General features: G+C 39.5%; 1 protein-coding gene across 1 annotated transcript; it reads left to right on the forward strand.

Moving 5' to 3' along the window:
* Positions 1–2,018: 2,018 nt before the first annotated feature.
* On the forward strand, positions 2,019–4,621 carry LOC139142019 (tripartite motif-containing protein 2-like). Its single transcript, XM_070711805.1, has one exon. The coding sequence runs from the start codon at positions 2,032–2,034 to the stop codon at positions 3,958–3,960; it is 1,929 nt and encodes a 642-aa protein (XP_070567906.1). The 5' UTR covers positions 2,019–2,031; the 3' UTR covers positions 3,961–4,621.
* The last annotated feature ends 13,626 nt before the right edge of the window (positions 4,622–18,247 follow it).

Raw genomic sequence — 18,247 nt, forward strand, 5'->3', positions numbered from 1 at the left:
TCGCTTTTGTGTTGAATTGGAAAATGGTCCGAAACTGAAACGAAGGGTGAATTTGGCACCTCACATTTGATACGATAGAATAGAGACAAATTAGTTTTTCAGGATGTGACGTGTTTGTGCATTATATGTATGTGAAATGCATTTTGAGTTTTTCTGACAGAATCTTGACATAGACGTAAATAATCAAAGTTTGAATTATTGAAGAGAATAGACTAAGCGAACTTTTAGCTCAAAGATTGTCACTTTCCAACCTCGTCAAACTTTATATAGATAGGTATAGTGAACCCAAACATGATATGCTAAGAGTTTAGTCATCCAATCATTTTATTATTCAAGAAATTCACCATGGTGTCTAATTCTGTAAATATCAAAGCTTGGATATGATATTGGTCGATTATCATGAGCACCGAATATAGTGACGTTGGTGACGTGTAATTTCTATAAGGGCTAATATTTCTGTAATAAATTCTTGAAAATTCTCAAACGTCGTGGCCAAACTAAAGAGCCTGCAAGTTTTCAGTAGATGTCTTGATATTTAGGGTCATCGTTATCGTTTTCTTGGTCCGTTTACATTAGGAGTAAACCCATGCGCAAAGGTATTCTTGGTCGTGTAATGAAGTTGTGTTCAAAATAATTCCTCATGATTTGGAGTTTTTGTTGTCACACAGGCTTGTAAAGTGCTGTCAAATGATTGCATTCACAGTTCATAAAATAAAAGAATAATCCTTTCTGTTTTATATAACAATTTCCCCAAATGACATTATTAAAAACTGTCTATCCTTGGCGTAGCTGCATTTGTCATTTTCTGAACCATGACCACAAGCAAACCCGAGTATATTTACATATTTATGTTTGCTGAACTGTGAGAATTGAAATGAAGCGTCGCTATGATCAGTGTGAAGTTGTGCTCTACAAACCTTTGTAAAGTGAGAGTATGTGATGTAAGTCAATGGAAACAAGAAAGAATGCATCTTTCTAATTCGCATTGGTGTTCGTTCATATTTGACGTGTCATTTGTGTTTGTCTACGACTGGCCGTAGAGGGCAGTGCAACAAAGGTAAAACTAATGAAACAACAGTTCGATACCTTTACTCAATAATAGGTTTGATGCACTATCATTCTGCAATTTGTACTACAATCATACAACAGTCTATCTGATCGATCGTCAATCATATGGAAAGGGCTTTAAGTTTACTCAAATCTTTGAAGTTTCATTTTCATCTACAACGCAGGAACGTTCTCAGCAAACCAAAATGACGGACAGAAAAGGAAAGCGAAGAGAGGTGAAGGACAAACAGGAAACATTGTATTGTACGAAGGGTGAAATTTCCAGTGCAAAATAAGATGTAGAACAGCATTATCACCCTATTCTATTATGAAAATATTGTCATTCACTATTCTGCATTAATAACATTGTCATCCACGCAATTATGCGGCGAAAAGTCTATCCCTTAACCCAATTCCGTCGTGAAAATACTGTACTTCACCATATTTTGCACTGACAGTTTTGTCCTTAACCGAATTATGCAGTGAAAATTTTGTCTTTCATCACATTCTAGTCCTTCGCCCTATGGTGCAGTGAAAGTACTGTAGACTGAACAGTCCTCCATTCTTCCCTAATGAATGTTGTCCTTTGCCCTGTTTTTCTGTGAAAACACTGCCCTTCGCCTTACTGTGTAGTAAAATGCTGCCCTTCAACCTATTTAACTGATAAAACCGTCCGTCACCTTATTCTAGGGAGAATACACTGCCTGCAATTCAGCAATGAAAATGTGTTTTCATCCCTGTATGCAGAAATACCGCCATTCACAGTCCTTATTGCTTCGTTTTAGTTTTACTCACGTTCTGTGTTGTTTATTAAATTTCGGAAATATTAAAAAAATATTCATCTATATCAAGGCATTGCTACGTGACTTTTGGCCTCTATTTAACCGGCATGACATTTGCATAAATTAACCCACAAACCTAGATTGTCGTCATACTTCCGGAAGAGTTTGAACAGCACGGGTCACTGCAGGTGACACGATCGTAATGGCGGAAAAGGTAACACCAGCGGAGAGTATTGCAGATGATTCTTTGAGGTGTCCAATTTGCTTAGAGCTTTTCTGTGACGCCAAACTTTTGCCGTGTCTACACAGCGTTTGTGAAGTATGTCTTCTGAAACTGGTCGAGAAAAGAGGGATTCTGGAGTGCCCCGTCTGTCGCAGACACGTGGAACTGGCTGACGGTGGCGTCACACTCCTAACTCAAAGCTTCCTGGCTAACAGCCTGGCTGACCAGACCAGGAAGAGAGAAGCTGAGGGCAAAAATCGTTGCGACGGCTGCGATGAAGAAAACATTACTCATAGATGCGTTCCATGCGCAATGAGTTTGGGAGCAACATGTTATAAGGCACACAGAAGGATACCGCAAACCAGACACCATCGTGTCGTGCCGATCGATGAATACGCCACCGAGCAGGCTGCCAATCCAAGTTTACAACAAGCCAGTGTTCTCTGTGGCCTGCACCCAGAAAACCCCGTCAAGTTTTATTGCACAACCTGTGAAACACTAGTTTGTCTGGAATGTACCGTTTTGAAGCACAGGGGACCCGACCACGACTTGAAAAGTCTTAGCGAGAAGAAGGAAGCGTACATCACTGTGGTGCAGGGTCAACTGAACCAGCTTAAGGTCAAAGAGGACATGTTCGAAAACGAGGTCTTGGAACTAGAGAAAATGGCTGGCACGGTGCGACAAGAGAAGACTACCAGCAAAGCTGTAAAGCAATGGGCTGGGGAGGTAATAGAAAATATCAGAAAAGAAGAAGACAGACTGCTGGATAAGATAGAAGTCGAAAAGAGTGCTATTCTTAAACAGGTAGACATATTGTCTGACAACGTCAAGAGTTCCGTCGAAGATATTAAGGGAACTAGGAGATTTTTGGAGCAGTTGATGGCGTACGGGAATGACGGGCAAATTCTGTCTTCCAGGCGGGAAACTACTGCACGTCTAGACGAGCTGTCGAAAAGAGAACATCAGAAGAGTGACACAATCAAAGCAATCAAATTCAAAGCAAACATGGACTACTTACATGGAAGCCTTGGGTCATTTGAAGGGCTCAGTGATAGTTCCTGGCTACTGAAGACCACCAAAAGGAGGAACGAAAGATTGGCCACAACTTTCAACGGGCCGCGAGGAGTATGCATTACAGAGAACAGCGACCTCTACGTTGCCGATAGGTTTAACCATAGAGTTCAAGTCCTCGATGAAAGTTTCAGCCACAAAGTTGATTACACATTCCCATCTATCGAGTCAGCCGAACCCTGGGATATTGCAGTTACTTCCAACTACACCTATATTACTGATTGGAGCAACGGGCAGGTGCTTGTGTGCGACAAAGATGGCAAATTGGTAGGTACCTTTGGTAAGAACGACATGCGTCATCCTCTCGGTATATGCGTCAGCGAGAGAAGAGATATTGCGTATGTCGTCGACCATGGTGGAAACTGTCTGCATACTTATAAGATCGCAAATGCCAAGTACACACCTATGAAAACGATCCGTAGTGTGGGTTTTGAACCTACAGAATTTTCCAATCCATTTCTTGTAAGGGCTGATATCTTCAACCGAATTCTTGTCACAGACTATATGAACAACAGAATTCGGGTCTTCGATGAAGACTGTAACTTTCTGTCGGACATACGAAGCCACGACTGCGACTCCTTGCGCGGCAATGACAAGGATGGGAATATATCTCGTCCGAAAGGATTAACAACCGACAAAGAAGGTAATGTGTTCGTATGCAACTTTCACGATAGTGTTGTCCAACAATTTGACCCGTTCGGTCGATATATCTGCACTGCCTTCAGGGAAAACGAGCTGGATTCGCCGAATCCGTTCGGATTGGCATTCGACCACAGAAATCAGAGACTGGTTCTGGCAGACGCTAACAGTAACTGCCTTAGAGTTATAAATCTTTAAATGTCTGCATTTGAAGTCATTCAGGGAATAAACAATGTAGTAGAAACAGTTTACCTACAATTCAGCATCATAAAACTTGTATCACGGTTGGCACTGACAACATGATACCAGGTGCACGCTCCTATTTGAAAATAGTCCCACGCTGAAATGAAGAGCGAATTTTCTGCCTTACATTTGATACGATAGAATAGAGGCAAATGTAATTATTCAGGAGGTGACGTGTTTGTGCTTGATTTACACGTAAAATGTTTTTTAGATTTTCTGACAGAATCTCGACAAAGTCAGTTTGATTTATTGAAGAGAATAGACTGAGCGAACTTTTGGCTCAAAGATTGTCACTTTCCAACCGTGGAACGTCATCAAACTTTATATAGATAGGTATAGTGAACCCAAACATGATATTCTAAGAGTTTAGTCATCCAATCATTTCATTATTCAAGTTATTCACCATGGTCTTCAGTTCTATAAATATCATTGCTTAGATATGATTTTGGTCTATGGTCACCGAGCACCGGATATAGTGACGTTGATGTTTAATTACTATCAGCGAAAGTGTTTCTTTAATAAATTCTTGAAAATTCTCTAACTTTTCGGGTCATCATTGTCGTTTTCATAGTCTGTTTATATTTGGAGTAAACCCATGCGCAAAGGTATTCGTATTCTTGATCGTGTAATAAAATTGTTCAAAATAATTCCTCATGATTTGGCGTTTTTGTCATACAGACTTGTAAAGTGTTGTCAAACGACTGCATTCACAATTCATCAAATAAAACAATGGTGCTTCCCCAAATGACATTATTCAAAAACTGTCTACCCTCGGAGTAGCTGCATTTGTGATTTTCTGAATCATGACCACAATCAACCGCGAGTATATTAACATATTCATATTTGCTGAACTTTAGAAATTAAAATGAAGCGTCGCTATGATCAGTGTGAAGTTGTGCTCTACAAACCTTTGTAAAGTGAGAGTATGTGATGTAAGTCAATAACATTTTGAAAGAATGGATCTCTCTAATCGGCATCTAATATGGTCAGGATCGGATGTTAGATGTCCTTTTTGCCCTTTGGATTTCGTCTAGCGCTGGTAATATGATAGGACAGGAAAGTACAACAGACGCGTATACTAAAAATAATGAATAACAATTTGCAAATTGAGCATATCCCTTCATGTCATTTTTTTCCATCAGTTTGATACCTTTCCAGAATAATAGGTTTTGTAGGGATTTGATTGAGATATGCCAAATACTGTGCGATAGACTTCTTATCCTTTTCGACTCAAGCGTTCACATTGAGATCTCAAACGCATCATATGGCAGAAAACCTGAACATTTCTGCAAACCGAAATCTGATTAACAATAAATGTTTATTATTCAACCTAGTATCGATTATTATGCAGTCCTTTTATGCGCAATGCAACTATAAGGGTCTCTAAAATGATCTTATCCGAATCTTTGTGGTTCAACTAACACAACGCCACAGTCACTCGGAAATTCCAGTTTCTTCTTTATCATCCTTAAGTAGTATTGTTAATATTTTGTGAGAGGTTCCACAGTGAGTGGTCGACTGTTAAAGTTTAGAAGGAGGATAACACGATTGGAACTAATTTGGGATAATTGGATGGTTACGTAATGTCAGTGTAATCTGCAAATGTAAGCTCATTTGCTTTTCTTTTTAAACAATACACTTGTTTTTATGAATAATTTGTAATATTGCAACATTCAGCTGTAGGGCACCCAACACTTTTGAGAAATTTGAAAAAAAATATGAAGATCCAATTATCTCAAATAAGTGCCAATCGTGTCGGTTGTTGAATGGGGAAGAAATCTGTAGCATTAAATTGTTAAAATGCAGGTATGCGGCTTTTTGAAAACAATATTCGATTGAAATTCGGCTAAAAAAGTTGAAATAGGGGCGGGGGATGTGCAGCATGAAACGACTGGGAAAATATTTCTCAGATTGGAACACGAAAAATATGTATGGCGTTTCGGCATCCCGACCATGCATCTCCGAAATCCTCAAATAGTACATTACTAGTACAGGAAAGGTAACAACTGACTATTCGTTATGTTGTAGATTTTCATCGTCATCAAATAGATAAATGAATATGTAAATCATCAATAGTGACTGACTTTCGGTTTTTTCCTACATATCGACAATCATCATATTATAGCCCTAATGTTCTTATTTTATATGCTATTGTGAACTCAATGTTTGATCATTGGGCTCGTGAGTGATATGACTGGCTCATTGGTGACATTGCAGGTGTACAGGTAGCTCGAAGAGCCGTCGCACGAGGGCGCTCTCTACGGTCCCCCTAAGAGGAGGGGAGAGTAGAGAGATTTCTCGAACGACGGATTTTTCAGTCTAGTGTACATCTACATGAGAAAATACTGGTATCAGAAGAAAACCGATATGGTAGGACAATATCAGATGAACGCATACAGTTAAGTGTATCCAAATTGTGTAGTAAACACGAATAAACACGTCACTGTTGATGGCATTAAATTGTCCCTGAGCACAGTCGTCCATAAGTGTTCGAACGACAAAATACCGTACCTTCAAACTTGTCCGTTGACAGAACAGACTTAGTGAAAAGTTCAGTTCTGTCTCTACACCAGAAGTGTATGTAAATCAGCACTAACGGCTGTTCTTATATAGCATTACAAATCTTAAGTATGTCTTGGTTTCACCTGAAACTCTTCATCCAGGAATAACAATATATATAAATTCGTGGGTAGTTTTGAGAATCTACCTCATGGCAAAGAACTTGAAAGACAGATACTCCCCCAAACAGCGATTGTCCGTTGATAGTTTCACGCACGGAAGTATTGCCCGACGAGTACTAATAATGTTGACGAGAGGAACTGTCCAGAGAGACATTAAAATTTCCATGTCTGTGGTCTGCATTTGAAAAATGAGGAAACTGGCATTGTCACCAAAAAATTAAAAAAACCCCAAAAATAAATAATAAAAATTAAATATATAAATATATATAATAAATGAATAAGCTTACCTTCTCCCAGACATTCAGCTAACCTATCCCAAACACACAGAACCCTTTCTGCACAAGGTTGATGGATGTATGAGTAACACAGTATTTCGCATCATATGTGCAACATCGCGCCATTTACAACGTTGAGGATCGCAAAAACAAAAATTGATTACAGTTAAATACAGACATCTTACGATTATAGGAACCGTACGCATGGTCTATAAAGTTTTGATTCATTTTACATGGCAAGCCAACGCCTACTGTGGCACTTCGCAAAGAGCTGCAATATCACCTATTTCCCATGCTATTTTCCCATCTACTTTTATACGGCAGGTCGTTGACTGTGGCCTTTTTTACTGCCATGGAAACAGGATCGCGCTGCTCTTCTTTTTTAGTGTAGAAAGGAAAACGTCTCAACTTTTATCGTTGGTGGCGCTCTTTCGATGTCGCGGGCGACTCGAGGGTCTATGCAGTAATGCACTATGTATACTGTTCATCCTCTCGTCTCACCACTGTCAGCATAAAAAATATTCTCATAACCTCGTATATTATGAAAGCGCCATCGCAGTTTCATCCTGATTTTAGTTCAATCTATGTAGATTTTACGCGGAATGCCACATTTTCGCAGCATTATGGTAATTATTATATTGAAATAGGATAATCAAAAACTTCTCTCCATCTAATAAATTTGATGCGTTTTATATGCCTGATAGGGAACAACAGAATTTAATATTTGATTAGATTTACTACAACAAAGTCGCTAAGTAACGCGTGTTTGTGATGTCAAATTTGCGCGGCAGACAACTGAATAGCCGTCTGCATGAATAGCACTGATATGAAATTACCAACTTCCCATGTAATCATCTTTTGAGTTGTAAAATTAATTGGTATTTTGACATTTCTAACTCCTTCCCTGACGTCACTATAAATTCATGTACTTATATGTTGTTTTTGTGTTGTGATTGTTAACCGCTAGAAAGCCATGCACAAATGTTCATACAAACACGAAAAACATCTGGCGAGTGAATACCCCCAAATGATCATTCTTTTCATATAGAGTATGAATGAGGGGGCAGTCTCAATCTTTTACTCGTGGCAGTTGAATCTTTCCATTTCTGACAACTTCTTTTATAACTTCGCTATTTTTATTACGATCGACATTGATTATATGTAGTAACGGCAGAATTAACGTTGGGGACAGATTTGAAAACGGTATAAATCTTACAATTCTTTGCTCCGGCCTACAAATTTTGTGGACTTAATTTAGACTTTATGGCAAATTACATATGCATTTCGTGTAACGTGGACAATTTTAATTGAATTGAAAGATGTCATACAGAAAAGAACTGAAGGACCATTTGAAGTCTCAAGTGTAAATCTAAAATTATCGGTTATTTTGCTTTTTCGATCAGTAAATTTGGACTGTCGCCCTCATTTCATTCTCGGGGAAAGTTTCCTTGAAAAATGTGAGCATCCGTTCAAGCTTTCATTTCCATAATGGGGTTGTTGAGTTTACTATTGCATCATTTTATTTGCCCACGTGTGAACACGTGGGCATATGTCGCAGCGAGTCTGTCTGTCTGTGTGTCTGTCTGTCTGTTGGTCCATTTTCTCAAAACGGCTGAACGTATTTCAGTCAAATTTGGTAGACATCTCAGAATTCAAATGGCTAGAACTGAAAAGGTTTTGGTGGGCGTGGCTTGGATATTAATGAAGTTATGAAAGTTTTAATTTTTCTGTTACGCCGCGTATGACAAGTGAAAACAATCGACTGTTTGAGGGCGCTGTGAAATGTGCTTGTCCAGGTTGGCTACAGCTGCAGCTGGATAGCTCTGGTTTCAACCACGGTCCCTCCGTGTTTCAACCTCGTATTGAACATTAAAAATATGATATTTTATTACTCATTCAACTCACTATTCAAGATAAAATATCGTTTAGCAAATTAGCTTTATCCTTGGTAATTGATTGTTTCCCTCGCTGCTCGATCGCCAGAAATGAGTACATACGTTCTTAGCCCTGCGTACGATGCTGTGTGTTCCGCTACAGCTAATAGCCCCGCTCACCACAGCCCTGCAAAGACCCGTACGTAGAGTTGGTGACTTCAAATCCATTTTTGGACTTGACGTAAAAAGCCAAATTACTGCCGAAATTCAGCGTTCTTGGGCCCAAGTCGTATCCCTGCCTACCTCAGCTACTCGATCGCTTCCAAAAATGCCAGTCTTTTATTCTTTTTTCGTAAATAACCGTCGATGTCGGCAACTCTCTCGCTAGCCCTGTGTACGTACGCAGTGTACGCTGTGCATTCCCTGTGTGCGTTCCTAACACACAGCGTACACTGCGTACGTACGCAGGGCTAGCGAGAGAGTTGCCGACATCGACGGTTATTTACGAAAAAAGAATAAAAGACTGGCATTTTTGGAAGCGATCGAGTAGCTGAGGTAGGCAGGGATACGACTTGGGCCCAAGAACGCTGAATTTCGGCAGTAATTTGGCTTTTTACGTCAAGTCCAAAAATGGATTTGAAGTCACCAACTCTACGTACGGGTCTTTGCAGGGCTGTGGTGAGCGGGGCTATTATTAGCTGTAGCGGAACACACAGCATTGTGTTACGTGCAGAGAAAACGAACAAAAGGGTGAACTCAGCAGTTTCCGTTTAAAACAAAATTTATTACAAAAATAAAACTAATTGCTAAGTCAGGGATAGAGTACAAGCTTTAAAAGTGTACAGATTACTTATCTCAGCTGGGACGGCAAAGCTCCAGTCTCAGAGTTGTAACAGTCAGTCGGATGAATGAACAGTCCTTTGGCTTGCAGGCTTGAAGCTGCACAAAGTCCACAGTATAAATCCAGCGTTGACAGTGAAGGTCTTGAAAAGTCTTGAGAATGACTACTGCTGGAGTTTAGTAACACACAAGAGACACGATCCCAAAAGTCTGACTGGAAGCTGAGCACGTCCCTTTTATAAAGGCATATAAGAACAATCTAGAACTTTTATTGACATGCTAATTACTGTTCTAAAATTATCTCCCTTACACAACTAATCAACTTTCCAGAACATTCCAAACATGACTAATTGAATTCAAGGTTGTTAGGTCATCAAGGGCAGTGACCTTGAGAATGTTCTAGACTAATTGAACTCAGGTCATGATGAGTGTGGGGTAAATGACCTACATAACACACCCCTCTTCAAAAAAAGAAATTTTTCAAAGAAAAATCTTTCTTTTACAAATGTAATCTTGAAAAGGATTTAAGTACTCAAATTTTGTTTTACTCTAAAGTAAAATTTCTTGAAAGTGAACAATAATAAACTCTAAATACGAGAGAGACAGTCTGCAATTAAATTGTCTCTGCCTTTGATATGTCTAATGTCAAGATTAAACTCCTGTAACATTAAACTCCATCTAAGCAACTCTGTTTTGCCTTTAAATTTCTGCAGAAAAACAAGAGGGTTGTGATCAATATAAACCACTATGGCTGATTTGAAGAAGTAACATAAACTTCAAATGCTGTAAAGCTAATATCAAAGATAAACACTCTTTTTCAATTGTAGAGTAGTTTCTCTGGGATTTGTTAAATTTGCGTGAAAAATAGCAAACAGGATGATCTACACCATGACTATCCTCTTGCAATAAAACAGCACCAGCAGCCGTATCACTAGCATCCACAGCTAATTTGAATGGCAAAGTGAAATCTGGTGCAGACAACACTGGAGCACTTTGCAGTATGGCTTTAAGTGTATCAAATGCCTGTTGGCATTGCTCTGACCAAACAAACTTTACTTTCTTTTTAAGTAAGTTAGTCAAAGGCTCCGTAATTGTGGAGAAATTTGGACAGAATTTTCTGTAGTAACCAGCCATACCGAGAAAGTGCATCAGTTGTCGTTTGCAGTTTGGTATGGGAAAACTTGAAATGGCACTGATTTTGGCATCAACAGGTTTTACCTCACCCTGTCCTACAGTATGTCCGAGGTAAGTTACCCTAGCCCAACCAAACTCAGATTTGGCAAGGTTGACAGTCAACATTGCTTTACTCAGTCTCTCAAAGAACTTCCGCATGAGCTTGATGTGTTCCTCCCAGGTGTCACTATACAGGACGACGTCGTCAACGTAGGCTGCACACCCGTCTAGCCCGGATATGACGTCGTTGATCATCCGTTGGAACGTTGCCGGAGAGTTCTTCATTCCGAATGGCATCACCTTGTACTGAAACAATCCGTCTGGTGTAACAAAGGCGGATATTTCACGAGCACGATCCGTCAGAGGGACTTGCCAAAATCCCTTCAGTAGGTCAAATTTTGTCACATACTTGGCTTTTCCCACTCGGTCGATGCAGTCATCAATCCTCGGGATTGGGAAAGTGTCTGTCTTTGTTAAAGTGTTGACCTTCCTAAAGTCCGTGCACATACGATAACTGTGATCTGATTTGGGAACAAGTATGCACGGCGAACTCCAGTTACTTTTACTGGGTTCAATAAAGTCATTGTCCAGCAGGTATTTGACTTCTTCCTGGAGATATTTCGCTTTTGTTGGATTCAGTCTGTATGGATGTTGTTTTACAGGCTTACTGTCCCCAACATCAACGTCGTGATAGATGACGTTCGTCCTCGTTGGAACATCTTGAAACAGGTGTTTATATTCGTGGAGCAGTTCTTTCACCTGTTGTTGTTGTTCTGGCTGGAGGTGTGCCAACTTTGTAGACTCCAACTTCTCCAGGATTTCTGAGTTCTGAAGCTTGACCGAGCCCAGCTTTGAGTTTAGAGTATTTTCACTCAAGTCAGTTTCAGTATCACTATCTTCATAATGGCTTGAACTGACTGCACTGACAGGCTGAGTTATAGTAGGATTATCCCTATCCAAATATGGCTTAAGCATATTTATGTGACATAGCTGTTTTTGTTTTCGCCTGTCAGGTGTTATTATGATGTAATTTAAATCACTCAATTTCTTATCAATTAGGTATGGCCCAAAGTAACGAGCATGGAGTGGTTTGCCAGGAACCGGAAGTAGAACAAGAACTTTTTGACCTGGTTCAAACTTCCGTTTTGAGGTGTTTTTATCGTATTTGGTTTTCATTGACTGCTGAGATGACTCAAGATTTTCTCTGGCTAATTCACATGCTTTAGAGAGCTTTGTACGAAAATCTGAGACATATTGCAAAATATTCAGACAATCATCATCGTCTGATAGGAATTTCTCTTTAACGAGCTTAAGTGGGCCACGGACTGTATGTCCAAATACAAGCTCAAATGGGCTAAAACCAAGAGACTCTTGGATTGACTCTCTAACAGCAAAGAGCAGAAAATGAATTCCTTCATCCCACTGCTTCTCTGTGTCAAAACAGTAGGTCCTAATCATGTTTTTCAAAGTTTGATGAAATCGCTCAAGAGCACCCTGACTTTCTGGATGATAGGCGGATGACCTTTACTATTTAATGCCTAGCTGATCCATTACTTCTTGAAAAATTCCAGACATAAAGTAGAAGCCTTGATCGGACTGGAAACATTTAGGGAGGCCGAATAAAGTGAAAAATTTGACTAAAGCTCTCACTATAGTCTTTGTCTTTATATTTCTCAGTGGTATGGCTTCGGGGAACCGAGTTGATGTACACATAATTGTCAACATGTACTCATTTCCTGATCTTGTTTTTGGTAGGGGCCCAACACAGTCTATTAGTATCCTACTAAATGGTTCTTGAAATGCAGGAATTGGCTGTAAAGGGGCCTTTGGAATAGTCTGATTTGGCTTTCCTACCATTTGACATGTGTGACAAGTTTTACAGAAATGTGCTACATCCTGCCTGAGATTAGGCCAATAAAAGTGACTGAGAATTTTATGATAAGTTTTCCTGACTCCTAAGTGACCAGCCCAGGGGGTTTCATGGGCCAGGCGCAATATTTCAGCACGGTAGGGCTTTGGAACCACAATTTGATGTTTTATAGCCCAATCGTCATCAACCAAAACATCTGGAGGTCTCCATTTACGCATGAGAATACCAGATTTGTATAATAGGAAACAGAGCTATCTGAAGTTTTACCTTCATCATCTGCCCTGTCAAACAAAGACAAAATATCTGGGTCTTTGTGTTGTTCTGCAATGAGATTTGATCTAGAAAATGTCTGACTTTGGTCAGCAGAAGTTTTACTGGAAGTTTCAAATCCACGAGGGATAACGGAATGATCCGTGTCAAACACCTGACTGAGAAAGGTGTCATTTAAGTCAACATCTGTGACATTATTTTGAGAGTATTTTGATTCTCGGAAGTTTTCTTTGACATGGCTCGAGTAATGGCACATGAAGGAAATAAATCGGGTATCTCTTGTTCAATTGGCTCTGGATCCTGATCTAAACTAGGATTATCAGTCACAAGTGGATTAGTGATGACCTTGTCCCCAGCAAGGTCGTTTCCAAGAAGAAGGTGAATCCCTTCGAAAGGCAAAAAAGGCCTAATACCTAAAGCCACAGGTCCAGAAACAAAGTCCGAAGACAAATAGACATTATGGAGAGGAACAGGAATGTAGTCATTGCAATCTACCCCCTTAATAAGAACTTTAGAACCTGAAAATGACTTTTCAGAAAACGGAAGAAAACGGCAGGGTATCTGCCAACAAAAGAGACTGGGAAGCCCCGGTATCTCTTAAAATTTTGACAGGGGTAGCGGAAGAGAAATCACTAGAAAGTGATATAAAACCATTATGAATAAATGGCTCGAAAATACCCATAATGCTATCTTGAGAAGAATTGACCTTGACCTCATTAATTGGGGATAAGAGGGATTTAACCTCAGAAAATGTGTTGCACACATTATTAGACTCTAATTGAGTTGATGAAGAAATAAAGCCGGTGGGCTTAGATCCACTTTGACTACTTTGACCTTCACGTTTTCTTTTCAATTTGAAACAATCTGACATTAAATGGCCGTCTTTCTTACAATAATTACAAGAAAGTGTACCGAACTGTTTGTCAGAAGGAGATTGAGACTTGGGATCTGATGATGTGGAAGTGTTACTTGAATTTTGTGAACTGTTGTCATTTGATTTTCTACTGTCCTTTGAGAAATTCTTGGATGAAAAGGAGGAGTTAAATTTACCTGCATTGTTTCTGTATGAAAAGGACTGGGATGGTTTGCTGAGAAAGGAAGATTTGTGGGTCAATGAATAATCATCGGCCAAACGTGCAGCAACCTCCAATGTATCTGCCTTTGTTCATTGATAAATGTCTTGATGTCACTCCGGATGCACCTTTTAAATTCCTCAATCAAAACAAGCTGTCGTAATTTGTCATAATTCTGACTGACCTTTCCGAAGAACACCAACGATCAAACAGTTGTTCTTTTGTTCTAGCAAATTCAACATAAGTTTGATCCTTCACCTTCTCACAATCCCTAAATTTCTGACGGTAAGCTTCAGGCACCAATTCATAGCCCTTGAGAATTAATTCCTTCACAGAATCATAATCTGAAGCCTGCTCTACTGACAATTGAATGTAAATTTCTCTGGCTTTACCCACCAAAGCACTCTGCAAAAGCATAGACCAGGACTCCTTAGGCCAATCCAGACTCTGAGCAATTTTCTCAAAATGAAGGAAATATTTATCAACATCCTTTTCTTGGAAAGGGGGAACTAACCTGAAATGCTTAGTGATGTCAAACTTGTCTGAAGGGAAGAATTTTCCTGACTGTCCAAGCTCTAAACGTCTCATTTCTAACTGTAGTCGATGTTCTTCCAATTCTCTCTCCTTTTCTCTCTGTCTTTCTTCCATTTGTAATTCTTTGTCTTTCATTTGTAATTTTTCCTGCCTTTCCCTTTCTTCCATTTGCAATTTTTCCTTTCTAATTCCAATTTCTTAAGCTCCAAATCTGCCTGTATTTCTAATTCTAATTTTTTGAGTTCGAAGGAAGACTCAGGCTCATAATCTTTAAGGCAGACTCTTCAAAATGGCCACAATTAACTAAATGTTTTGCAATCTTGAACTGAATTTCTCGCTTGCGCATAGATCTTTTGACATCTACTTTAAGGAAATTTGCCAGTGCTATGAGGTTGTCTTTTCTGAGGGAATTAAATGTGTCCTGATCAAGGTCATCCATAAATTCGTCTGGCTTGAATTCCGCCATGATTGAATTTCGCTGAGTTCACAGTATACAGTAGTTTTGAAAAGGTAGGCAAAATGTTGTCAAACGGCTCAAAATATTCGTCTCCCGGACGAGCCCCCAATTGTTACGTGCAGAGAAAACGAACAAAAGGGTGAACTCAGCAGTTTCCGTTTAAACAAAATTTATTACAAAAATAAAACTAATTGCTAAGTCAGGGATAGAGTACAAGCTTTAAAAGTGTACAGATTACTTATCTCAGCTGGGACGGCAAAGCTCCAGTCTCAGAGTTGTAACAGTCAGTCGGATGAATGAACAGTCCTTTGGCTTGCAGGCTTGAAGCTGCACAAAGTCCACAGTATAAATCCAGCGTTGACAGTGAAGGTCTTGAAAAGTCTTGAGAATGACTACTGCTGGAGTTTAGTAACACACAAGAGACACGATCCCAAAAGTCTGACTGGAAGCTGAGCACGTCCCTTTTATAAAGGCATATAAGAACAATCTAGAACTTTTATTGACATGCTAATTACTGTTCTAAAATTATCTCCCTTACACAACTAATCAACTTTCCAGAACATTCCAAACATGACTAATTGAATTCAAGGTTGTTAGGTCATCAAGGGCAGTGACCTTGAGAATGTTCTAGACTAATTGAACTCAGGTCATGATGAGTGTGGGGGGAAATGACCTACATAACAATTGTACGCAGGGCTAATACGTTCTCTACCTAGCCTCATGGCATGGAAGTGCTGATGAATAATATTACTTTGGGTCAAAGGTATTGAAGTGTCCAATCAGGTTCGTGCACAGAGTCCAAGGCCATGACCTACTTCATGTACTTCTGCACTGTTTTGATTTTGCTTCGCCAAGAAACGTATTCGTCATTGTCCATAGAAGTATGTTTGCTCTCCTTTGAGGTTGTTTGTGAAACAAATTCCGGGATAGGCCTTGGAATGCATACGATCGGCATCGCGGCAGTGCATGTAGCTAGCCCTACGAGTATGGCGAGAGTGTCCGGCTTTGGCTACGCCGCCTCCCACCTCCGGCAGGCGGCGTAGCCCCCGGCGTAGCCAAAGCCGGACACTGTCGCCATACTCGTAGGGCTACGCATGTAGCGTACCATGCTTGTGTAACTGCCGAGCTCAACGTGCATTCACGGTTGATACTCGTGTACAATCATGATGTGTTCAATTCTGATGAAGATTCATAAGTCTTACTTTTGCAGTCTTTTTTCCGTACGATAATCCCGACAATACGTGTTACTGTTAGACGAGGTGGCCATTTTATGATTCAATACTGCACAGCTACATAGCGTCACTATCGTGTGATCGAGGTACAGCATTGTTGAACGGGATACAGAAACTCTGCAGAGGGAGAAACGATCGTTGACATGAACAGTCAATGTACTTCAGCACGTAGTCCGCAGATAGCGGATCGAGAAAATAAACATGTCCCAGTAAATAACGGAATATTTATGTACATTAACTCGATATTAATCAAATTTCCAGCTCATCGCAAAAAAATGTATTGCAAAGATTATCACTGACAAATACTGCACTGTATGGAAAAAACAGTCTGTAGAATAGTTCAACTTCAAGTGGTATTACCCGAGACAAACACTTGTGTTGTCAATTTTGATTTCATTTCATAAACTTCATACTTCATCGAGTATCGTGTATTTCAGCCTTTGTGAAGCCATTTTATTGATATTTTCAATTTTTGTCTTGGCTTTGTTGTGGAATATGTTGAATCGTCTCCGTGGACATGTAGGCAAAAGTGTGACGGGGTCGAAGTGACTTGGGTACCTGGGGCCGACCAAAACCAGTGTGAATTACTGGGGTCAAAGCGGACAGCGGCCGGGATGACGTGTTCCCCAAGCGAGCTACCTTCAGAAGTCTGTTTCATCGCAAAAAACGTCAACTTTTAAAACCCGTCATTTATTTACTGATGTTATTCTCAGCATCACAAACATATACGCCTCTGCTATGTATCACAGCAAATAGTTATATTTGAGCGCCCCGTAAATGGGATCCTCGTTTTTTGCGAACCCGGAAGTGTGTCTTGCTCAATGCATTTCCTACCCATAGCGAGGGAAACTGCCCGCGTTCCCATGCTCCCATGCACCCTTTTTCAATGCCAGTGCAACGCCATCTGTGCAAAATTTGTTGTGGTATGCTCCCGTGTGATGGAAAACCTCTCTTATTCTAACAATGACGTAGTTGACTTTGGACTTCGATTTCGTAAATGTGATGTCCATGCAGTGAGTTTGGGTTGGCGCGCTTATAATGCAATCTTCGCCCGCCTGCGGTCCGATATCCCGCATTTATTAGCGATATTTATCTGTTTTGACTTGACCAAAGTTGGCAAAACTTGCTATGTACATTAAAGATACTATGATACAAGATTATTGAAAGTCATTTGACATTTTTTTCAGCCAATTCCCAATATGCATATTTAATGAACCTTCCAAATTAGGGATATATACTGGCATTTACTTGATAAAATTTGGCGAAACATGCTGTGTACATTGATCATTATACCAGGTTATAACAGTATTGAAAGTCATTTTGCATTTTCATGTCAGCTAATTCATATTTGCATAAATAGCTAACAAGCTTTCAAGGTTTGGCATATAGAGCTTGAAGGACTTGACCAAAGGTAATTACACATGCTATATTGTGATACAATGACAGTACTCAAAGAAATTAATTATTTTTATTTCAGCTAATTACATATTTGAATACTTAATGACCTTTAGTTTGATCTGTGGTGAAATTCATTGTGTTGATCATAACTCTTTAAATGTAGCAAAGCATGTAGCAAAGGTTCAAACTTGCACATAAATGCAATATATAATGAAACACGTGAGCATTTTCAGTTCATATCTGGTTTACTTTAGCCAATACCTTATTTGCAAATTTAATGAACTTTCCTAATTAAGGATATTTACCTGTCTTGACCAGACCAAAGCTGACAAATTGTTTTGTACATTAAAGATACTATGATACGAGATTATTAAAAGTCATTTAACATTTTTACTTCAGCCTATTCCTAATTTGCATATTTAATGAGAACATTTCAATCAATTCCTTATTTGCATATTTTAATGAACTTTCCTGATTGGGGATATATATTTGGATTTAGAATTAATCTGTGGTGAATATTATTCGTTATGTTGATCATAACACTTTCAATGAAGTTGCAGAAATG

This window comes from Ptychodera flava, chromosome 10 (genome assembly GCF_041260155.1).
Source record: "Ptychodera flava strain L36383 chromosome 10, AS_Pfla_20210202, whole genome shotgun sequence".
In the NCBI taxonomy this organism is placed as follows: Eukaryota; Metazoa; Hemichordata; class Enteropneusta; family Ptychoderidae; genus Ptychodera; species Ptychodera flava.